Raw genomic sequence first — 24,433 nt, 5'->3', positions numbered from 1 at the left:
AGACTGGCCGGGCTCACCGGAGGGAGCGTCCTAAGCTTATTTCAGGCATCAGTGCCCAACAGCAAGCTGAAAGTGGCTGCATTTAACACGTGCGTGTGTGAATTAGACACCGCGGCTCAAAGTTTCACCAAATTATCATTCGGGGGCAAAATCCAGTGATGCTCATACCGAGAAAGATGGCCTCCCGGAACGGATGTATACACAGGGCCTCCATGAAGAGACTTTTCACTTCTCCACAATCTCTTGCATTTTGTCTAAGTTGCTACAAACGACTATAAATTCCCTCAGGAAGACAGATCAAATGGAGGAGTGCTGTCCCTCCCGAAACCCTGTGAACTCAGTTGATGCTCTGGGTCACTGCTCCCTGGACTACAAGGTCTTCGTGGGGCCTCGGGCGTGGAGGAAGCCATGGAACCCGGGAGGACGTCTGTCACAGTCACGGACTCAGAGAATTGGAAGGCACCTGAGGAGTCATCCGTTCAGTCCTGGACGGTGACTTATCGATAACTCCACCCAGGCAATGCAAAAATGATACTCCATCTCTACCAAGCGAACACGGTCCAGAATATTCATTAGGTGTTAACAGTGTTGCCAGCTAAATAAAAATGTGGCTGCACAGCCTGTGTAGTACAAGCTAATTAATGCTTCGATGAAGATTGGGAGCTCTGCTCAGCCCAGGGCCCCCAGGGGTGCCTTGCAGTTCCAGAATTATTGAAGCAAAAGCAGCCAATTCATCCACTTGGCTCAAACGGAAGCCAGGGAGAAATCTCTCTATTTCTCTCCAAAAATTGCTCTTAGTGTAGCTCTGTCTCAGAGCCTAGGTGCCATGGTAACAAAGCTTTCAAATACGTCCCTAGACAGAACTCACAGAGCAAAACCTGAGACCTTAGCAAATTCCATCTACCCTCAAGGGTGACTCACTTGCTTTGGCAACAAGGCCCATTATAATGATGATTTCTTGCAATGGGGGAGTCTCTCTCTTTCTGAATGGAAGAGCCTTAGGTCAACCCAAAATGAGTCTTGGATAAAAGCCTGGGAAGGCAGCAGGCAGGATGGATGTGAAACTTGTTCCCTCCGGACCAGGAACGGGGAGCCCCGTGAATATTTATGTCCAGAAGAATAAATTCTACTTAGCACGGTGGGTATGAAGTTATGAAGCTCGTCACCAGATTGAGCGCAGCGTCGCCATTTGCAAGTATTAGTGAGCGGAGCTCTGTGCGGCAAAATGGCTTTCCAAGGCCTGGATGGTAAGGCTCCTCTGATCCCGAGAGGGCTGTTCTTGTTTCCTGATGCACCTTACGGCTGTGTGTCCGCTGCCTTTTGTCTGTATGTCCTTGGAGCGGAAACGGGTCGTTCTCTGACGCAGTGACCCCCAGTTCCAACTGCCCCCGCTTTGGCACACCTAGGAGGCATTCGAAGGTTAATGAACAGATCCCTCAGGTGTTTCTACCCCGTCCTGCAAGTTTTCTATGATCAAATAATGAGCCGAAGCAACATGAGGCCCCGAAGAGAAAGATGATCTTTTTTTCTCTCTGTAATGAAAGAGGGCGTATCAGTGAAGAAGGGTCCGTCTCCCTAGACGTACTGGGATGTTGCCTTGCAAGCTGGCAGAAATTGTAGTTTTGGGTTTTTTTTTTAATGCTTATTTATTTTTGAGACAGAGCATGAACGGGGGAGGGTCAGAGAGAGAGGGAGACACAAAATCTGAAGCGGGCTCCAGGCTCCAAGCTGTCAGCCCAGAGCCCGATGCGGGGCTCGAACTCACGGACCATGAGATCATCACCCGAGCCGAAGTCGGATGCCTAACCGACTGAGCCACCCAGGCGTCCCAGAAATCGTACCTGCGAACAACATTCCTCTTTGAAGAGAAGAGTTCTCTTCAACAAAAACTCTTTCCTCCAGCTCGGAACTCACCAGCGGCAGAGAACAAAGTTGAAGGCCGGGCCAGGTCATGGGGGTGGTGGATGGCTCCGAAGAGGCTGGGGCCTGGGGGGCGGCTCAGGAACTCGGGTTTCAATCCGAAGTCCAGCTTATGTGGGTCTGACTGCATCTGTTTCTAGGGGAAAAAGGGGAAAAAGAAAAGATGAAACCCCAAGAGGAACGGCAGGGAAGAACGATCTCAGCGAAGAGGCAGAGATGGAGAAAGGAGACTCTGTGAATGGTGCTCTTGGGCTGCGTGCTACAGTCAGGTTCAAGTTTACAAAAGCTGGGAGAACAACAGCCCACAAAGCACCTCACCCTCGAATGCCAGAAAAGCAGGTCAACCTACGAGGGGCTAGTGGGGCCTGCGTCCGGACGGGGCCAGTGTTCCGTCTGTGAGGTCATACGGCCTGAGGAATAAAACCCTTGATTCAAACTCGCCACCACTCCGAAACAGTTTATTATTTGCTGTAAAGGCCCATTTTAGCAAGTTTTTAAATGATAGTATTTCAAAGCTCATTTTATTAGGAATTCTGCATGAATAATCTGCTGTGCAAATTAATCGTTAATGACTCTATGCTGTACTCTAATAGATCACAGTACATTAGTAACGGGAAGTTATGATGAAATATTTGCACGCTACAAGCTAATTTTCAGATGCTCATTGTTACATATTAAAACAAAAACAAAAACAAACAGCAACAAAGCAGGGGTACTCATTTAACGAACAGGGGTCTTTTTCTTGCCCCTGCCCCACGACTCCCTGAGGAAGAGATCAGCCAGTGAACCATCGAGAACTTCTCGTTTTTTGTTTTTGTTTTTGAGAGACAGCAGAGAGGGAGAGAGAATCCCATACAGGCTCCACGCTGTCAGCGCAGAGCCCAAGGTCCTTGACATAAGCTTGAACTTATGAACTGTGAGATCATGACCTGAGCCGAAACCAAGAGTCGGATGCTTAAGTGACTGAGCCACGCAGGCACCACCAGAACTTCTCCTCTTGCGAAGCACTTGCCATCAGCTGCCATCGCTCTGTTTCCACCCAGTTGTATGTATCCACCCTCAAGCTACTCTCCGTTCACCTTTCTGGAAGGCTGTAGAAACTGGCTCATCGTTTCCTCCCTTCTGCACTGTGGCGCCATTCTTCAGGCCAGTAGCGGTCTCAAATACGGGGTTTTCTTTTTTAAAGAAGATTTTTTTAATGTTTGTTTATTTTTGAGAGAGACAGAGTGCGAGCAGGGGAGGGGCAGAGAGGGAGGGAGAGAGGCAGAGAATCTGAAGCAGGCTCCAGGCTCCGAGCGTCAGCACAGAGTTGGACACGGGGCTCAAGATCATAAACTGCGAGATCATGACCTGAGCCGAAGTCGGACGGTTAAGTGACGGGGCCACCCAGGCGCCCCTCAAAAATGGGGGTTTCAGAGTTGCCCCACCTTCTTAATCCTCAGCAACCTTCTCTCTGAATCTCACGCCTCCCCTGATGAGCATCAACCCTGTCCCCCGCCCCGGCGGGGGGGTGCTGGAGGCTCCATGCTTCCCTCCCTGTGCCCGTCCCCCTGCCTGGCCCTCCCCGCCCGCCAGGCTCCCATCCTTCACGGCCCTTCGCCTGATTCTGACCCACTCCTCCAACCTCTGCCACCCGACTGACGCTCACAGTCCATTTGGGCCTGCACCACCTCAAACTCCCTCGTGTCTGCCACTGTATACTAAAGTCAACAGGAGGCCTCTGGGCTAGCTTGCGCGAGAATCCGGGACGACCGAAGTACGCCCTTCCCTCACCCACTCATCTGCTGTGCCCACTCGAGATGAAACGTCCCTGATCACTTCCAGCCGGAAGCGGATAGCACGTTCCATCGCTTCTCATGTGTACGTGGGTATGGTCGCTGGAGAGTGCTGGGCAACTAGACAGCAGGGTGGGTGAGGGCCCTCTGAGCCTGGCACCCGAAGTAATCTGCAGGTGCTATTTGGGGAGTACTAACAGAATGAGGAAACGCCCACTACAGGCAAGGGGACAATGCCATTTCTGCACAAATCCACAGGGCAGTAATAGCCAGACCCCAAACCCGAGCTTCTAATTCACTATAAATCCTTGAAAATCTTCTGAGTGCCTCTTTTAATTTGGTTGCCAGATTATTTGGTGCTAATACTGCACGGTACACAACACAGCACATTAACCACAATTTAGGTCCACGAAGCCATCCAAGCGGATGGCACCTGGGGATTACAAAGAGCTCGCTGGGAAGGGGAGATGAGCAGCCGTCTTCGTGTGCAAGATGGCTTCCTAATTGAATTGAGATAACGAAGGTTTTAGTCGCCGGGGACACCTTCACGGGGAGGAAGTTGCTAAAGTAGCACATACAACACCCTTCATCGCTTGTAACCGAAGGAGCTACGAGGAGGGTTGAGTCTCACCTACCGATCCGCTAATCGCCATCCTCCAGAACAGAAAGGGAACTGGCCTGAGTGTCAAAATTTAGTCAGCGCCCTAAGCACGCAGGTTTGCTAAACCATCAGGTTTCCAATTAAACCTCGCCTAACAATAAAATAAAAGTGAGCAAAACTCACTGACGGGACGTTAGGGGAAAGAGCAGGAAAGCAGGTACTTGGCACCGAAGCAAAATAGCTTAGTGACCTCATTTCTTGAGGTCGGCTTTTTAACTTTCAGCTAGGTTGTTGTTGTCGTTTTCAATCATTTAATCATTAAAAAAGAAAACAGGGGCGCCTGGGTGGCTCAGTCGGTTTTAGCGGCCAAGTTCAGGTCAGGTCGTGATGATCTCACGGTTCGTGAGTTAAAGCCCCGCGTCGGGCTCTGGGCTGACAGCTCAGAGCCCGGAGCCTGCTTCGGATTCTGCGTCTCCCTGTGTCTCTGCCCCTCCCCTGCTTGGGGTCCCTCTCAAAATAAATGAAACAAAACAAAACAAAATATTTCTGTGACAACCAGCTCTCCCTCCCTCCTTTATTTATCAGCTTTTTTTTTTTTTTTAAGTTATTTATTTATTCAGAGACAGAGCCAGCGAGCAGGGGGCGGGGCAGAAAAAGAGGGAGAGAGAGAGAGGGAGAGAATCCTAAGCAGGTTCTGCACTGATGCGGGGCTCGAACTCAAGAACAGTAAGATCATGACAGGTCAGCTGAAACCAAGCATTGGTTGTCTAACTGACGAAGCCACCCAGGTGCTCCTATAGGCTTCTTATTCTCACGGAGGCCGTTAGCACTAAACGCTTGTTCGTGAAAAAATGGATTAACTGAAGCTTACTGGAATTGCTTGATCGGTCGTCTTCCCCCAGTTTTCTAGGCACACTTACACAGACACTAAATCTGAACTTGTCAGTTATTTCTGTTACAACTATGTCAGCCAGTGATGTGGTCTCCTGCAGAAGGCTCTTGACCCTATCACGAACCGCGAGATCGTGACCTGAGCCGAAGTTGGACGCTTAGCTGACTGAGCCACCCAGGCGCCCCTCAAATATGGGGGTTTCAGAGTTGCCCCACCTTCTTAATTGTCAGCAATCTAATGGCTAGAACGTAAATGGCTGGAAAAGCGGAAGGTAGTATTCATCTGTGTGACAAAAACACAGCCAAAGGAAGCAAAATAATCTGCAGGGTAACGGGCCGGAGGTGGTTCTGACAGGTACTGACTGTTTTCTAACCTGTGTCACTGGTCATCAAGATGACTAAGGTCACTGCGAACCAAACACGACGTCTGAAAGAGAAATTCTTTTTTTATTTTTTTAGGTTTCTTTTTTTTTAATGTTTGCTTATTTTTGAGAAGGAGAGAGAGAGAGAGAGCATAAGCAGGGGAGGGGCAGAGAGAGAGAGAGAGAGAGAGAGAGAGAGAGAGACACGGAATCAGAAGCAGGCTCCAGGCTCTGAGCTGTTAGCACAGAGCATGATGCGGGGTTCGAACCCACGAACCACGAGGTCATGACCTTGAGCTGAAGTCAGACACTTAACCAACTGAGCCACCCAGGCACCTCAAGAAATTCTTAACACCACATGTTGCTGATGGAAGCTTAGTAGCATCCCATAGGGTCTCACGGGCTCTATCAGCTTCTCAAAGTCATAAAATGAAACCAATGCACCAAATCTTACAGAAATGAAAACTTCCATGTGTGGCTGTTCCCAGACACTGTTATTTTCTGTATAAACACGTGGTTGCTATAATTAGATTACCCCTTTTTTCAGGATTTAATCTAATTTGGATCAATATGATGACAAAATCCTCTAAAAGGAAAAAAAAAAAACCATCAGGGAGTTCTTGGTTTATTCCTATTTTATCATTTTATTGGTGGTTTCCCCAATTAATAGTAAGATTTCCTAATAGCATCTTCTTGCCAGTGGATCTTTAGAAGCTGTTTAAATGCCTCCTTCCTCCATCCGGAGATCCCCCCCACCCCCCCCGCCCCCGCCCCATGCTCCTGTCCCCCTGCCCCCTTCCCCCGCCAGACCAGGAAGGCAAGACTGACCTTGACTTTCTGTTGGTGGTGGTAGATTTGCCAGGCGATGTGAACATGCATAGCACACCACTTCCCTGGTTTCTGGAACAACAAAGAGCAATGTGGTCACAAGAAGACCTTCCAGAGAACAGCATCTCCCAATTCCTTCAGAGCTTTTCAGCAGATTTTGGCTGCAGACGCTCTTTTTCACGGCCCGGTTGTGCTCAGTCCCCCCTCCAAGTGCCCTCTCTTAGCGGCTGCCCGGGGCCCAGGCCTCAGGGAACCCCGGTCAGCTCTGCCCCTCCTTCCCTTGGGGCCCGAGCTGGAAGCCACTGCTCAGAAAGCCACACTTGACGGGGACCTCCCCGGTTACCGAGCACAAGATGGCAAAAGCCCGAGCCCCACTCTGTGTCTCTTCTTTCTTTTCTGGTGCCAGCTGGCAGAGCGGGAGAGGGGGAAGCTGTACCTAACAAATGCGGCCATGCTACCAGGCAAATCGGCTGTTCAGAAGAGCTAATTAGGGAGCGTCTGTGAATCGGTTCAAAACAAGAGAGGGTACAGAAGAACCCGCGTGGCCTCCCCCAACGCGGTTTTGTGTTAACCCCCAGAGCGGAACAAAGAAATTCACATTTCCATTGAAGCCCTGTTCCCACAAACGCTTCGCTAAGAGTCAACTACCCATTGGTGTTCTTGGGTGCCGCCTGTTCCCAAGTGAAAAGAGAAGAAACAAAGAGAGCTGGTTCCTTCCTGTGCTCTAGGCCTCTGCTGCCGTCACGTCTGGGAGTGTATCAAGCCATGTCTCTCAGATCAGTTCATGTCTTGCTTTCCAAGCAGAGGAGTAACTGAGTGAGCTGTCTTACCACCCTGGAGGGCAGGGACCACCTCCTGCCAATCGGTTTGTAGTCTTGTTGCGTAACCTACTCATAAGCTCCCGACACGCGCTCAGTAACTACAGGCCAGATGAGAGGAAGCGCTGCCCCATTCCTACATCGGCAAAGGACAGACGCTTCTGGTTTCTATATTAAGGAGCTGTTTCTGAAAGATATCCTTAAATCCAAGTCTGGGGTCAGTTCCCGTGTCATGAAATCATGGGTCATCTGAAATCACCTACGTGATGACACAGTTCTCCTTTGTTTCGCTTTGGAGAAATTGAATTCTCTGATGAGAGGCGCCAGAAATGAGTTAAGTGTAGCTGGAAATCTATCCATCCATCCATCTTCCGTCCGACCATCCCCCTCCCCAGTAAGTCAGCGTTTATTCAGAGGTCATCTCTTGGCCACTCTCCAGACCAACCAAGACATTAACAAAACCAATGCTTAGTATGTCCCTCTTCTGCACCAGAGAAATAGGTTGAATGGCTCTGAGGGTCAACATCACGTACCACAGAATGAGGCAGCCACCAGCCCAGATAAATAGATGGATCGATCTATCTATCTATCTATCTATCTATCTATCTATCTATCTATCTCTTCTAGGTGCAGGAGAGACAACAGAGCTCAGTGAAATCCTAATTTCTGCCTTTAGCTGAAGACTTCCCACGTACGTTCCCAGTAGTCAAGCTTTCAGCAGCCATACCAACAAGATACGGTGCCTCAGTTGAATGTGCTGTTTGCTTTCCCTCAATGGCCTGGCTTCCTCCAACACTCAAAGCAACACAATGTGGGCCATTTCCAATTACACTACCTGAAAAGCCCAGCCACTCTCCTCCCAACATTTTATTCCAGCGTTTCTATGGCTTGTTTCCCTGTAATGGATTTGTATTTTTAACCCGCAGGGAGTCAAACAGAGGTTGCAAAACAGTTCTAGAAGAAGCTCTCTTACCCTTAACATAGGTCTGAAAGGATCTGTCAACTGTGAAGAGAAAATGACAACTCGGTTACATGCCTGTCACTCAAACAATTGCTCTAATTAACAAATTTGTAGTGCTTCATTAGGAGGGGAAATTAAAATGTTAGAATTTTACTTTTAAATGAAGCCCTTTTAGAGAATAATTAACCCATTTTCACACGATCAAAAGTGCCAAGCGTCCCTTCCCCCACTTCACAAGCCTGGGCACGTCCACGCTGACAAGCCCCCCGACCAAGTTTAATCAATAGCAATTTGCCCTCCGGCAACATGATTTGCTCACATTATACATCTGAACAGCCCTTCTAACCACACCGCCTGGGTTCTAAGGGAGGACGGCCTCCGGACCGTAGACCTAGAAGCCTGGGTACCCAGGGGTTTCTGGGAGAGCTGGCCTCTCCAGACGTAAGGTGGAACCAACGCACTCCATGTGATGACCGCACACTACTTAGAGGTATTACACACTTTTGAAAGGTTCACTAAACATCGTAAAAATACTTACGTAGCTAGTTCATTTTTAACTTCTACCTAACTCTGGTCATCAGTTTCTGACTGGCCCTTAGCCAGGGAAGAAGACGATGTTGTAAAAAGTCACCGTCTGTCCACATTTACTCTAAAGCCAAACGTAAGTAACAACCCACGAGACAAGACTGCATCTTTTGTAGATCTTCCAATTGTTTTTGAGAGGCGGTGGAGGTGCGCGTTATGAACGAGTGACATAACCAAAGCGCGAGGGACATTTGACTCAGGTCAGAGGAGGATTCTGCATTACAAGTGAGCCAGGAGTGCTGTTGGGGTTGGGGGCGGTGCGGGGAGAGGGTCCTGTGACGTCCAGGAAGAAAAGTGCTTCATGCTTTTCCATTCAAAACATTTTACAGTTACTTCTTCGGTGAGAATATGTAAGGGGACGTAGACAGAGAAGATTGGTCAAACAGAAACTACACAAGCTGATAGTGCCCACTTCCTGGGCTTGGACCACAAGCCATTTGTCTTCTCCCCTGCTGGCGAGCTGCTCCCCTTGTGTCATCAGCCACAAGGGAGCAGGGGAGATTTTGTTCTCTAAGAGTGACTGGCATTTTCTTGCACAAACTAGAAGGAACAGCTCCCACGGCAGCTCGCTCAGATGGGCTGAGGAAGGTGCGTGACCTGGGCCGGCTGGCCCGCAGAAACAAACAGACCCTGGCGTTACCTGTGACCGAGCCTGACTTTCTTCTACGTACCCTCGGGTCCTTCTGGAGCAGAGTGTGCGGGACGGTCCCGGGTCGAGCAGCAACATCGATAGGGTTGGAGGTCTACAAATTAATCAGACCACAGCTTAGGAGGCATAGAACACATGACCTGAAAAGCAAGATCTTTCTTTTCCTTCTAAAATAATGCAAGTCAAACGTCGATTTCGTTTGTTTGTTTCATTCTGGAAGACGAGAGTTCACAGAGGCATCTCCCCCAGTTGATCACACATGTTCTTCAAGAGGACCCGCTCCCTAGTTTCTCCGGGGACCCTGACCCGACTTTGCCCTGTCTAGGGAAGGCATCCAAAAGCGGAGACGTGGACCACGTCACTTCTCACCGCAATAAGCAGCACAGGACCAAAGAGAAGAAACATGTGAAAGCAATGCCCCCAACTCCATCTTCTTCCGACACACGGACGGCCCTGTCACTGTGTCTTTTGCGTTACCACCAAGCACTCTAAGAACTGCTTGCGTGAACGTCGCGGCCATTTGCTGTACCAGGTGCCCCTCATCGGATAACTGCAAGTGTTTCACAGACATTAAGCTAACTCTAAATTTTAACCGGCAGACGATAACAAGGAATTACGCTCAGTCATTACTCATTAGCGGGGGTGGAGATGCAACAAGCGGGCCTGATTCAGGGACTGCACAGATCTCCTATTCACTGATTCCTACGGTAATTCGGCTTCATCTTTCCGAAACCACCACCATTCTTGGATGTCATTCGTAACAATAACCTTATCCACAGGCTTGTGTCCTTTGAATTTACAGCAACGACAAAAAAGCCTACTTCTGGCGCTCGCAGTCCCTACTATCTGGGGGGATGGAGGAGTCAGGACATGTTTCACCAGGTATCTTATTGCAGAAAGCACAACTTCGAGGACTCCCCTCACGCCAGAAGTTAACGCGGGTGGGAAAAGAGCTCAAGCTTAGGCACAAAGCTTGTCTATAAGGAGAAGGGAGGGGAGGGGGAAGCATGAAAGAAAGAAAAGCAGTCAGCTGCTGTACAACTAACAATTAAGCTGGAGTTGTTAACAGCCTGATTTGCATACATATGAAGAACTCCGCTAATGAACTGCAATCTACATATTCAATCAGTAAGATGGCCTGGAAAGGCCTATTTCAACACCAAGAGAGACACTTTCTTGCCCAGATGTAGTTTTCTGTGTGATTGGATAATTGTGAGTGAGGGAAATAGTCTAATTTATTAAATGACCTAGCAGTCTGTTTGGAGAGGCACTGGAGAGTTGGTGAAGCCCAGAGGGGACAGACCAGGGCCCAGGGTGTGAGGGTGCAGGGAATGGCAGACGGGGGAAGGGGTTGAAAAATCATTGTCATTTCATCCCAAGACAGGAGGGTTTCACAGGGCCATCACGCAAGTCCCAGGTATGGATAACCCGGCCTATAAGCCACAATTCCAAGCAGATAAATGTCACTTCTGAGGTGTACCTTGTCCTACCCCCAATGCTTTTAAATGTCTTTTCCTGTTTCTAGTTTCATGACAACGTGCCTCTAGAAAGGCAAAATGCGCTCATGCTGGAAGACCCTGGCCCCAATCTGGTGTTTTCTCTTAGAAACGAGATCGGGAAAAATAAACAAATAAAAAGGAAAACCAAAAACCACACACAGCAAACTTTCCTACTTAAAAAGTCTGAGGACGGTTACTAACATAACTGCATTTCGCTTTGGTATAAAAATAAAGAAGGGGCTGTGATAAAGTCGCATAAGGGCAGAGTGTCCTGAGAATGACTCCTCCCTATTGACCTTCAGAGAGAAGCCTAGCCCCAGATGAGTAGGATAACACTGACTAGGTAGAAACGAATTTAGTTATTTAAAGGGCCAAAGGTTAATTTCCCATGAGGCTGTTGGTCTTGACCTTGGTAAGCATGACCACGGCTGAGGGAGGACTGAAGCAGAGTAGAGCCAGAATTTGCAGACAGACAGGGCTCAGGAGCAAAATGGGGAAGAGGGAGCAGAAGTGTCTTCCCCTCACACAACTGGAAGGATGCAATTTTAGTGTGGAATTGTTCTCTTCCTGTCTCTTACAATCAGTCAAGGCTCAGCTTTGCCTCTTTGCTCGTAACATGTAACTCAAGGACAACTTGGTGCACACACATATCTGACATTTCATACATTTCCTGACCAGAAGCTTATGTCCACAATACTGGCAATAAAAAATATATATACGTATTCTGTATATTTTCAAGATTGTAGGAAATCGCGGCTCAGCTGAGATTATATGGATAATACAGACTGAAAATGCAATTCGGGCTGAGGTTTAAAACTCAGAGAGAGGGCTCACAAAAAAAAAAACCCAAAAAACCCAAAAAACCCAACAAAACCAAAACGTCGCTCTAATCCCAGTGGTCACTTCGGATTGGGAAGATTAGTCACTGGCGGGCGACAGGATGCAGAACCCACCCGCACGCCTAGCCTGGGGCTCGGCTGGTAAGGATGCTTGCCTATTTCCACGGTAAGGTTTCTTACCTTCGGCTGAAATGCTCCTTGTAGTGAACCAAAAGGACCAGTGGGTGGAATCATAGGGGGGATGCCCGATACTGCAGGAGGGTAGGAATGGAAGAGCTGTGGCCAAAGACGGAGAGGGGAAAAAAAGATTTTAGTAGGAAGCAAATGATATATTCCAATTCCCTTCCCATAGAACGACATCAACATTAGCAAGCCAGATAATCTCAGTTTGATGCTATTAGTCAAGAAGCCAGGATGAGATGATCACACAGATGTGCCATGAATGCTTAACTTAAAAAGTTAAAAGTAGTTCAGAATCAATCAGCCAACAAATGATGTCCCAGATGAGGACATCATTAGAAAGGGAGCTTTTCTAATTATTAATTGTTAAATCGGATAGAAGACCTAAATGGTTTGAGATTTTAATGTGCATCAAAAACAGGAGGGGTGCTGAGCCAAATAAGATGCCCGGAAAATTACAAGTTAATTAGAAAAAGGAAAAAAAAAAAAAGAAAAAAAAAGAAAAATTAGGGAAAAAGGAAGAAAAAGAAGCAACTCTTTATGAGTTCCAGGATTTTATACCATTAAAACTCAATTAGTAATTTTAGATTTTTAATAGTTTGAGGAAATGAGAAAATATGCACAATCCTTGCTTCATTACGTTGTTCCAGAAGTGGCAGTTTCAGAGGACAATTTAATTGTCTCATCTCAAATCATGACAAATATTTGTGGGAGGGTAAAACGAAACGATTCAGTGTGCACTTACAACGGAGCTACTGTTTTCTAGAAGGTGGACAGGCTCACTGGGGGCTACCCAAACCCAGCCCTTGCTGTGTCCGACCACTCAGTGCAGGGAGAAGAATGATTCTGAATTAAGAATATGAATTTTCTGGAATTAAGAGGACACGATGGAGGAAAGAAATATGCAGCAATACTGAACACAAGGCACAGACATCGTTTCCTCCTTCTAGAAATGGAGTATTTCCGAGATCCCACTGCTCCGATTCCATTTACTTTGATCAAACCACCATACAGACATTTAAGTCATGGCCCACCTTTCGGGTTGCGTAAAATGTCAAAAACACAATACTAAGAACTCAAGCTTTTCCTAACTTGCAATCCTGTTTTCAGGGCACATGCTTTTCTGTGGGTCTTTATTTCATTTTGCTCCCTTCAATGATGCAGCAAAGTTTTTCAGACTAATTGATATTGAACTAAATCCACTTAAACAGTGATTGCAAGCCAAGTGCCCTCATTTAAAACTACTTTTAAGTCTAAAATTGTGTTTTAGATACTTGAGCGCATTCCGTCTTAATTCCCCTTATAACGTCCTAATCCCCAAAGCAGGGGAGACTAAGTACTTCATACATTATCCACTATAACTAATAAAATGAAATAACCCTCCCCCAGTATACTGTATGAAGCGGTGTAATTAAATACATGCCACACTAAAACACACTCAAGTCTCTAATACTCCGCCTCTCGGTGGGTATATTTCCTTTAACGTTTTCAATACAAAAATTAGATATTTTCATCACTGTCCTTCTGCTGTTATAGTCCATGACTGACCCTCTTAGAATACGGTCCCCTATTCTGGACTCCCCACCCCCCACCGGATGAAAAATCTGAAGTACCTAAGTAATAAAACATAAACCTGCCGGAAATTCAGGCCCCCGGGCTTACTCTCTATCGTACTTCTAGGACCGCCGGTGGCACACGCATGTAGGAAGGCTCTACACTTGGTCCAGATTTACTCAGAAGGAAATCTGAGCCACTGGCTGAGCACGCTAAACTGTCTCTAGGAATGACTTCCTTAGCTAGTCCTTCGCTGAAATCCACAAACACAAAGGGCAGAAATCTGATGACCCTTAAGGACGGCACCACTCGCGGGACAGCGCTAAAGAGGAAGCCCAGGCGTCTGCTGCATTTTGCACGTCCGTTTAAAAAAAAAAAATGCTTTTGTATCACAGTGCTGTGAGCAGAAAGTGCCAGAACAACGTGGGGCTCCGGCACTCGGATATACTTTCCGCATCTCTTCCTGAGGAGGGTCCCTCACGTTATGTCTGCACGTCTCTAGAGTAACTGATGCTTAATTGATTTCTAATATCTTGTAGTTTTGACTTCTCGGCTGGCTACACTCTGGACTAAGGCAGGGTCTGATTATCTGGTTCGGAGTAGGAATGAGCTCACAGGCTTTGCTGATCTACTGAGGAGCACTTCTTTCCAAGCAAGCATAGGTGAGGACGGATGGACAACGTGGCTACAAGAAATTACTCCTCTTCTTTCTTTCTGGTGTCGCTTGAAAAATATGAATAAACCACTGAGCAAAGAAACTTGCAAAATTTCAGGTAAGAAGGATGCAGTATTCACTCCATAATCAAAATATCATGGTAAGATGTACAAGGTGCTTGTCTTAGAAGATAAATAAGTAAAGCCCTCGTCTCACGTCTCAACTGAAATGTATCGAAATAGGCTGGTGCCGATTTCAGTTCTAGAACCGTGCTCTTTAACGTGGCATAAAAGAAAAAATTTTTTTGTTACATAAAGAAGAATGAGGTTAAAGGGGAAAAACCATGTATTTCAATCTTAGGACCCTCTTTTACTGAAATGATAGTTTTTGGTTTTGGTTGTAACAAGCCCAGGAGAACACGACCAGCCACGTGGGAGAGGGGTCTACATTTAGTCAGGAGGAAATGAGAATCTGCTTTTGGAGGACTTAGGAGTCAAAAAAGACGAACGACATTCTGTTCGGAAGAAATACTTCACGTTGGATTCTGGGAAATCTGTGGTAAGGATGTTTTGGGCAATTCCTGAAATCCTGTGATTCCAGGGTCTCCTGCGGCCACAGTGATTCAAGTGCAGACCCCCCACTTTGAGGACAGACGCCTGGCTCGCAGTGAGGTTCACCTGTGCTTTAAGGTGTCAGGCGCGCTAATGATCTTTTGATTCGGAAGAGGATACTGCATCTTTACCAGAAGCAAACGTCACAAAAGCAAGCATCCAAAGTGACGAGGCGCAATGGGAATTCTCGCAAAGATGATTAAGGAAGGCTGCTAGTCATTTACTGATCTGTGGCAAGAGGACAAAAATGGAAAAGCAGTTACATTGAATGTGTAGCATGGTAACAAGACTCACACTGTGCCGGTAGAATGGGTCAACTTTTGTAGGGTATTTGTCAAACTGTAAAGGGATCAAAGCAAAAGCTAGTTACTTAAAGAGTCTACATTTCTGTTCACGGCTTCGGCGGAGGCAGCCCTGAGCGAGCTTCTCCGCCGTTAATTAGGCTGTCAACAGACTCCACGACCTCGTTGTACGTGAGAAACCGTTCTCGACTCCTGAGTCCCTCCGACAAGACAGGGGAAACCAAAGTGAAAACCCAGACGGTGCATTGCGGTCCTGGCCACACCGGAGAGTCATTTCGGTCTACATTTAGAGACCGGCATAAACCAGACCTTGAAACTGGAGAAAAGGGGCAATTATTCAGACACATCAAAGAGAAGCGAGCATTTGGTCTGATTTATCCAGAGAGTTCCCTCCATTTCCATCTTCCTTGTGGCTGAAGAACTGTATGTTCAGCCACCTGCTGAAACGTATTAGACCCAAATATAAAGGAATCTGGCAGAGGTCTTGGAACTTCTCTTTTGAGCAGAAAAGAGTATCCCACCGCTTCCTCTAAATAACGTCAACGTCCTGGTGCTACAACCCCCCCTTAGATTTGATTTAACAGCCCACTCAGGCTGCCATAAACTCTTTCCCCAAATATTAAGCCCTTAAAAAACGTAACTGTTGAGAAGGACAACAATTCATCCAGAAAAAAAAACATACAGGATTTACTATAGGAAAACATTTTGGTCCCAAGGTCTCATCGCTAATGTTCTCCTAAATAAAATTTACAAGATAAACTTTAAAATTCCATCTGTAGGGGCGCCTGGGTGGCGCAGTCGGTTAAGCGTCCGACTTCAGCCAGGTCACGATCTTGCGGTCCGTGAGTTCGAGCCCCGCGTCAGGCTCTGGGCTGATGGCTCGGAGCCTGGAGCCTGTTTCCGATTCTGTGTCTCCCTCTCTCTCTGCCCCTCCCCCGTTCATGCTGTGTCTCTCTCTGTCCCAAAAAATAAATAAACGTTGAAAAAAAAATTAAAAAAAAAAAATAAAATTCCATCTGTAAAAACGTTAAGTAGAACAAAATGGGAGGGGGAGGGAGGAGAGGACACAAAGTTTGGTGAAGGGCGCATCTCTTAAAAATCACGGAATTCAAATCTATTCTCGCCATGCCGACACTAACTGCCTTCAAACCAAGTATTTCCTTAAATATGAAAAATTAAGTCAGTAAAACACTCTAATACTCACTGTGGCAGACAGGGCTCTATCTCAGAATACTTAGCACCCTAATATGGGACTGTTCGTTACAGTTTGTAAGTTAAAAAAGAAAAACAAATCCCAGGTGGCTCATCCAGCAAGGGCCAGCCCCGGGTCAAGACCAAGATCATGTCCTTGGCAATGGCAGCTCTCATCACGGGGCCGACTTCTGCCCCTGTGGGTGCATCGCTCCCTGGCCACTTGCTGACAGAGCAGGATGCCAGACTTGGGTACCGTCTCATGAAATACAAAAAATATAACCCCCGCCCCCAACAAAACAGGCTTGGGGAGCCCCCTGAAAGAGCAGGGGTAACAGATACAGTCCAGATCTTCTGACGGCTCTCTCCCCTCCTCCGCCTTCCTCCTGACTCCCAGTATTCTATGAGCATCTGTTTGCTATTATTACTCAGTGCGAAGCACCGACAGATACATTTTTACACCTGGTGGCGACCCCCGCAAGATGCTCAAAAAGGCACAACTGCCCTTGAAGAAGTTAACTACCGACACTGGCTGGGACTGCTTGGAGGGCATCTAAAATACCCTCCCCTCCGCCCATGCGCACACACAGTGCTGGACAGAACTTGCTAGAAAGAGGCTCCTGCCTCGGGCCCCGGGTCAGCGCTGCCCGGAGCAGGGCGCACTCCCTTCTCTCCAGCCAAGACGGAGGAGGCCAAAGGAGGCCCCTAAGTGGCCAGCACTCCCCACCCGGTCTCCTGTGCCCCGACGGCCCATTCCGCCCCGGCGTGCTGCACAAAAGAGAGTCGTGCTCTACTTATCCTCACATTTCTGCCTGGGGTACGCACCATGGGAGGTGCTGGCGTCGGCATGATGGCGGTGGGGGGGATGGCGTGGGGGAACGGCGTGAAGGTGTGCTGGTGCGTGTGCTGGTGCGTGTGCTGGTGCTGGTGCTGGTGCTGGTGGAACTCGGTCCGCAGGTAGGGCGGAGGGCCCAGGGAAGCCCCGCGGTCAGCACTCTGAGAGGCCAGAAAGCGTGTGTTCAGTTCCTGTCGCAAGATGTCTTGCTCTGGAAAAGAAGGAAAGGGAGAGGGTGATGCTTCCCCCCCCTGCCCCGAGTGGTATCCTTTGGATAAGGACACCCGAGGCCCTGACCAGAGAGGTCGGCGGGGCCGAGGGCACCCCCGAGGGCCCCTGTGCCCCCGGATGGAAGGGAACAACCAACCGGAGGATCCTGACGCCCAGTCACAATGGAATTGCGTTCTTCCAGCCCCTAGGCTTTCGGGGACAAGGCTCCAGGCCGAACAGCCAGAGGTCAGTTTTCGGCTCTGTGACCGCCAGCTCAGGGAGCCTGGGCGTGGCGGGGGGTGGGGATATCACCCACCTGGGTCTCAGCTCCCTCATCTACCACAGGGGGACAATATTGATGGTTCAAGGAATTAACATCGTTGAGTGCACACTGATCTCTGTTAACCTGGCTGTGTTCCCATGCCCTCGTCTTCAAGGGGGAATGTCTACCACAGTGGGACAGCACGGCTACAGGGGCCCAAACTTGGGATACCAGCCTGGTCAATACAGGTGAGGAGAGAAGAAGCCAATACCTAAGGCTGGATTTTGCTAAGACTTAAAACTCTGGGATACCTTGGAGCGAAAAGCGCATCTTCCCCTCCCAAGAACGTAGAAGGCCCCACTCCTTGAAAACAACCCCCTTAAACCAGGATGGAATTTAAAGAGACTGGAACAGAACAGTCGCGGGCCTGGTGAAGTTTCCGTCCCTCGAATGGGATGACCGGGCGTATGTAATCTGTGTTTTACCACGTAGTGCGTGGCCTTATTTGGAAAAGCCTCTGGACTTCCAACCAGCGGGCTTCCCTTTGGCTGTGTCCGAGCCTCCTGGGCTGTGCTAGGTGGGTAGGGGGCGGAGTGTATTTCTGCCAAACCTCAGCCCATGAAGGACCAGAGGCGGGTTACAAGAGTCTCTATAACAAAGCAGCAACTGGTCAGTCGATAAAACCTAGCCATGAAGGACACACAGGCAGTGGTGAGGCCCCAAGCGTGGGAGACGGGAGGGCAGGTGGGCGAGGTCAGCCCCCCCTCCTACCTGAGTAAGTGCTTCCGGCCGGGTGTCCGGGGACCTGCAGACTCCCTGAAGTCAGAGGTGGTGGCGGAGGCAGAGCCGTGGGAGGGGCGAACATATTGGGGTGATGTGAGTGTGCAGGGGGCTGGAGGGTGGGTGTGAAGCTGTGCAAGGGGCTGTGGTTGGGCAGTGACAGGGGGAACGGGGAGGCCGAAGGGTGGTGAGAGATGTGAGGCGGGGCGGGCTGAGTCTTTGCTGGGGTGCTGCTTCTGCTACTGCTGTTGGAGTGACCAAAAAAAAAAAGGAAGGAAGGAAAAAAGAGGTAAGCAATTTATTTTCTTAAAAAAAAAAAAATCCTATTTCACTGCCCAAAGCCGTGCAATGCTTTCTCCTGTTCCTTCTTCTTTATAGACCCTCCCTCATGCCCACAAGAAGCCTCTGCTAAAATCATAACCGCAGGGGCGCCTGGGTGGCTCAGTGGGTCGAACGTCTGACTCTTGGTTTCGGCTCAGGTCATGAGCTCATGGTTTGTGGGATCGAGCCCCGCATTGGGCTCTGCACTGAGGGCACAGAGCCTGCTGGGATTCTCTCTCTCCTTCTCTCTTTCCCCTGCTTATGCTCTCCCTCTCTCTCTCTCTCAGTGGTGAACACTTGGTGACCCGATGGCGGCCGGAAACTCTCGTTGGCTCCCGCTCTGTGGCCATTCTCACCTCTGCCCCTAGAAACCCTGCGCCTTCTGTCCGTCCTCCACTAGCCACATTTCCTCCACTTTACAAAGATGGATGAGAACAACGGCCTGAGCTCACCCTGTCTGACTGCTGCCCCTTGATGAAGAAGCACAGATAGGAAGGTGAACCAGGGAGCCCCTCATCACCTCTGTGGTCTGGAGGGCCACAGAAATGAACCCTGGCAAAGGCAGTTTCCTTCCCCTGTCCTAGACAGGAAAACAGCCTGCCCCAGAACCCCCCCCGTCGGTCACGTCACAAGGAAAGCAAAGCCCTACTAGGTTAGAATTACAACCTCCGGGGCAAGCGAGGGTGGGCCACGCTTGGCCCCACACCCGGGTTTCTGTCTCCCTTTCCTCGGCGGTTCCTCCACTGAGCTACTCTGAAAACTTTCCTTTGTAGTTTGGCAAAGACAAGGCAGGAGAGCCTGGATCACCACACGGGAGCTTCTCTCTCTCCAGTCCAGCTAGCTTCTCCTACGCCCCTCTGACCCACCTTGGAAGAAGTACATCGTAACGGGAAAGCCTCAACCGGAGTCCCCTGGTCCCCATCTTCCTGACTCTGGAGTTGCAGCACATCCTCTCATGGGGGCAAATCCCTCCCTTCTAACAATCTCCTAACGCTGGGGGCGCCTGGGTGGCTCAGTCGGTTAAGCCTCTGACTCCGGCTCAAGTCACGATCTCATAGTTTGTGGGTTCGAGCCCCACGTCGGGCTCTGTGCTGACAGCTCAGAATCTGGAACCTGCTTCGGATTCTGTGTCTCCCTCTCTCTCACACACAAAAATAAGTAAATGTTAAAAAAAATTTTTTTTAAATCTCTAGCACTGGGTGCTGGTAGGTTTCCCCTCGTGGCCTCTCTCCGGGACAGGGTGGGGAGCTCCCCTCTACACTGTGTCTTATGCACACTCCCTCCCCTTCCTGCCTTTGCCCCCCCCCCCCCCCGGAGTCTCTGCAGCTGTTTTAGTTCTTCACAACGTCCTGTCTCCCCAACCCAGGCCAACCTGCCCTCTCCCAAGAGCCCCAAGCCTCGCGGGGCCCTCTCCTTGTCCCCTGGTCTCTGCCTCCCGGGGAACACAGTGTCAGTGTTTGCACTGTCCTTGGGAACCCCTTCCCCACTCCTGCCTGCCGGTCCCAAAGAAGATGGCAAAAGTCAGGCCAAAAAAAAAAAAAAAACAACAACAAAAAAGTAGGTTGCTCACCTTAAGCTGTTGAGGCTTAAGCTACTGCTGTTGTAGGCGGACAATGGCTGGGTGAGGCTCTGGGATGAGGGATGGGCCTGCACAGGCGGGAGACTCTGGTGGAGCAGCTGGGTGGGGGACTGCGGCCTCGGCGGCCTCTGCACCGGAGGCTGAGGGGCGGGCTGAAGCTGGGCCTCTGGGGGCGCCTGTGGTGGCTGTGTGCTTGGACGTGGGGGCTGAGGCGGGGCCTCTGTGCGCCGCACCAGGTCGGGGTCTGGAGAAGGAGCTCGGGGCTGGGGTTCCGCCTGGGGCTGGGGCAGCGGCTGGGGGACCTGAGGGCAGGGGTCTTTAAGCACCACGGGCTCAAAGATGGGCTCTTTGCAACAGTCCTGGCTCTTCTCCTGGCTTCTCTCTAGACCGGATATCTTGGGGACAATCGGCCCTGCATCCTGGCTGTCATGTTCGGGCAGTGTGCCGACACCTAACTCCGGATCTGTGCGGGGTGGGGGGAGAGCAAAGACAAAACCACAGGTAATGACACGTGAGTGTGAAACGAGGAGCTGAAAGCCAAGTCCAAGCCCGGATTCCGGGTCGCACGGTCTCAATGACGCGGGGTGGCCCAGGGCCGCCTCCTGGCTTCCTGTCCTCACGTTACCACGTGCGGGACACGAGCACACTGTGAACAGGGAAAGACGGGCCGGCCGGAGGAGGCTGCATTCCAGAAAGCAGCCTAGGCCACCAGGGTCTGAAAGTGGATGTCTTCCTTAGTCTTGACAAAACCTTTCATGCAGTAAAATTAAGAAACAATAGCCGGCAAGTTGATCTCTCCCTTTTAAAACCCATACAGTTCTTGAATATACAAAAGAGCGGTGTTTTCAAACAGCAAGTGAAGCAAATGTTATTGAACCACCCACAGATGTTCCTTCTTGGCCTTGCGTCTTCCCCCTTCCCATTCTGACTGATGAGACACACTTGACATTTACAGAAATAATTTTTTGTTTGGCAAGTGCTAAACTGTGGTCAAACGGCGGGCCTCCTCGTGCTCGCCAAGTGATCCTAGCAACGTCTGAGATCCAAGTTGCAAACATGAATTCAAGTCAATTTACAGTCAGCTATACAAAGCCAGACCTTTTAAAGGGTCCCCCACGCCCCCGGCCAGCGGAAGGGTGCAGTGCTGAATGAGGAGGCAAAATTCCTGTTATGAATTTAAAAGATCTGCTCCTCTCCAAAGCCCCAAACATCTATGCCACATCTCACAGAGTGTTTATTTGATCACCGCATAAGCCAAACTCCATAAAATCCTCTAACAGAAGAATAAAAGACAAATACATTAAATAGAAAGAAATGTCCCTATTGATGAGTTATGCTTTTGTATACATCGGGGAGGGGGGGCAGGGAATGACGCTTCTCACTACTTTGTGCTAAAAAAGCCATCCTTTAATTATCACACAGCTCAGAAATAGGGAGAGAACCGATTACGATACTCTCTGAAATGAGGATGTGCTCCAGGCTTTCCAAAATAAACTACTTTGGGCCCCCAGCTTTCCCTTCCAATCTCACTGGATCGAGTGTGGAAAGTACATGGTATTCTCAATGGTCCTATCAATTTCTGTGGATGTCCTCTTAGGTACACACACTTGCCATCTTTCTCCCCTGGAATTTGCATCAAAGTGACCCATTATTTTAAACGTTCTTCTGGTAAAAAAAAAAAAAAAAAAAAAAAAAAGAGATCAAGCCTATAGCATGCTCAAAAGCAGAAGCAAACTGGGTTTATAAACAAGGCACATTTTGGGGCTAATGTGACCCTGGCTATCTTTACAACTGCACGGGCAGCATGCAAAGAAAGTCCCCTCTTGGCACGTTTCAGCCACCAAAGGATAAAGCATCCAATAAGACCTCGGTGAAAAGTAATTCTAGACTCCTGGCATCCCACTCACACATATTTCCATCCAGTGCTGTCCTTCAGAGCCTTTCTGGGAAGATTTTTGCTAACGATAAGCTGAAATTTTATGAATTCCACAAACTTGAGGGCTGAGACAGAACATCAAGATTCTTTTTTTTTTTTTTTTTAATTTTTTAAGTGTTTTTATTTATTTCTGAGACAGAGAGAGACAGAGCATGAGCAGGGGAGGGGCAGAGAGAGAGGGAGACACAGAATCGGAAGCAGGCTCCAGGCTCTGAGCTGTCAGCACACAGCCCGACGCGGGGCTCAAAATCACGAACCGTGAGATCATGACCTGAGCTGAAGTCGGACGCCCGACCGACTGAGCCACCCAGGCGCCCCATCAAGATTCTTGACGTGGACAGGCCCCGTTCAGCCCGAACTCCTAAATAAGGAGAGAAGATCCTTTATCTCCAGACATTCACACCCAGGGGCTCTGGTTGGGCTTTGCTTTCAATGTTTTTTCTATCATTTCCACAGCAAGAAATTACACGAGCTCACTGAAATACACCGGCTTCCTACAACGCAAGCTGGTTAGTTAGGTCCACGGCACAAGCACTACCACCCCAGACATCCTAACAGGACGCGGTCTAAGAGATTTTCCTCAGTGAGAAGTTCTGGATGCATAAGCAAGGGTTCTTCCCACTCTGACACTCCGACGGCTAATTAGGATCATTATGCTTGCTATAACGGCAGGAACACATTTCTCTCCTTTTGAAGTGCTTTGTTCTCTCCAGGCTGGGAAGGTGAAGGAGAAATCCATAAATATTTTCCTTCTCATTAAATTTAAATTCAAATTCATGTTCCCCCGCCCCAAATCAGTGTCCAAACGAAGTTTCTCTCTGACTTAAAAGAAAGTGCCATTTTTCCAAGGGACACCACCCAGAGAACATCGTTTCGATTTTCCTTATGCCGGTAAGGAAGCACATTAGAAACACATAGATAAGTGCTTCGTCTATGTAGCTTGACTATATTTATCTCCTCGTTCTTTATTTAATGAGCCTCTAGAATGAGGACAACACAGCCAAGTTGGCAGGGGGCGTGGCGCAGCCTTGGGCTTGCTTCCCAAGGCTCTGTAAAGACAAAGGGGGTTGGCTTTCGTGTCTCCTCTGTTGCCCCCTTGTCACCGTCGGTTAGTACCAACCCAGACACAGCTAGAGTTAGGGGGGCGGGGAGCAGACTGGATCGCCATCCCGGACAACCAGAGGGGGGTGCACAGGAATGCCAAAATCTCCCTAGTGAGCCCTGCAAATTCCTATGGGGCTATGATGAATGACTCCGGGAACCCAGAAGCCCAGAATTTCGGTGTGAGACCAGAATCTGGGAAAACCATGCACTTGAAGGTGCATACAAATGACCTGCACACCTGCTTAAAATGCCAATTTGGACTCAGGAATTCTGGGATGGGGCTCCAGAGTCTCCCTTTCTATTTCCCAGGTGATACTACTGAGCCTTGGCTCTTTCTGTGAGTAGCAAGGATCTCATTATCCAATCCTCTCCGATTAGACGGCGAATGAGCCCCGAGAAGTTGGGGAACGCACTTGATGGAGGTCACCTGGCTGTTTAATGAATCAGAGGGCTTTTGTTCTAGTCCTAACTCTTGCCACCATTAATTGCTTTTTCTCTGATTTACACATTGCTGCCCCCTCCGAAACAAAAATCCTGAACAAAGCAGGTAATGGTAAAATCCAAGAGTCCATTACAATATTTGGTACAGAGAGACAGTGCGAAGGGGTAGGAAAGCTACAAAGAGTTGCTAGAACACTTGGACTTCAGCTAAACCTGGAAGCGATCATCAGTCTGCCGATGCCCTACTCCTGCAACCCAGAAGCAAGGGTGGCAGGTTAGAAGGCTGGTAAGAACTGTAAGAACTCGGGGGCTGAGACAGTTTTACGACTCCCCATTTACATGAGTCTCTTGAGGCACAGATTAGGCGTCATGCATTTTTGTGGCTAATCGGTAATGCATTTCCTCTTCCTTTCAATTATTCAATAAATGTATCTTCCCAGTTAAGCTTTTCCATCTTGACAGTCAATTTGTCTTACTGTGCTTCTCCAAAATTGGCATGAACACATTAAAAAAAAAAATCATTTTGTATTGCTCTGTGTGCTCGGAGTTTGCCAAAGGATGAAATTTGCTGAGGTTGAAAGAAATAAGAATGTGCAAATGGACCAGTCTTATTTACAAGTGTTACTCAGTACATTTTGGGGTTTTAGAATCGCCCTTCTTGTGATTATAAAAATAACACATCATGCTTATAATAAAATACATGCAAATTAAAATGACACTGCACAGTATACGGTAAAAAGGGTG

At 48.8% G+C, this 24,433-nt stretch overlaps 1 protein-coding gene across 7 annotated transcripts in view; it reads right to left on the bottom strand.

Moving 5' to 3' along the window:
* AUTS2 (activator of transcription and developmental regulator AUTS2) overlaps window positions 1–24,433 on the bottom strand; it is a 1,118,163-nt gene that overhangs the window by 8,952 nt on the left and 1,084,778 nt on the right. For 3 of the 7 annotated variants that reach the window (XM_086691880.1, XM_086691885.1, XM_086691886.1), the window contains 9 exons: window positions 20,200–20,671; window positions 18,300–18,553; window positions 17,026–17,267; window positions 15,023–15,067; window positions 11,909–12,004; window positions 9,413–9,484; window positions 8,169–8,198; window positions 6,378–6,449; window positions 1,915–2,056 (listed from right to left, as the gene is read on the bottom strand). In XM_086691880.1, the coding sequence (XP_086548006.1) occupies window positions 1,915–2,056; window positions 6,378–6,449; window positions 8,169–8,198; window positions 9,413–9,484; window positions 11,909–12,004; window positions 15,023–15,067; window positions 17,026–17,267; window positions 18,300–18,553; window positions 20,200–20,671 (1,425 nt within the window). The remainder of the gene's footprint in view (window positions 1–1,914; window positions 2,057–6,377; window positions 6,450–8,168; window positions 8,199–9,412; window positions 9,485–11,908; window positions 12,005–15,022; window positions 15,068–17,025; window positions 17,268–18,299; window positions 18,554–20,199; window positions 20,672–24,433) is intronic. The other 4 variants (XM_086691882.1, XM_086691881.1, XM_086691883.1 and 1 more) reach the window with 4 other exon arrangements.

The sequence above is a fragment of the Puma concolor genome, chromosome E3 (genome assembly GCF_028749965.1).
Source record: "Puma concolor isolate L17-30 chromosome E3, mPumCon1.1.hap2, whole genome shotgun sequence".
Taxonomy (NCBI): Eukaryota; Metazoa; Chordata; class Mammalia; order Carnivora; family Felidae; genus Puma; species Puma concolor.
This window is presented reverse-complemented; position numbering and strand designations above follow the sequence as displayed.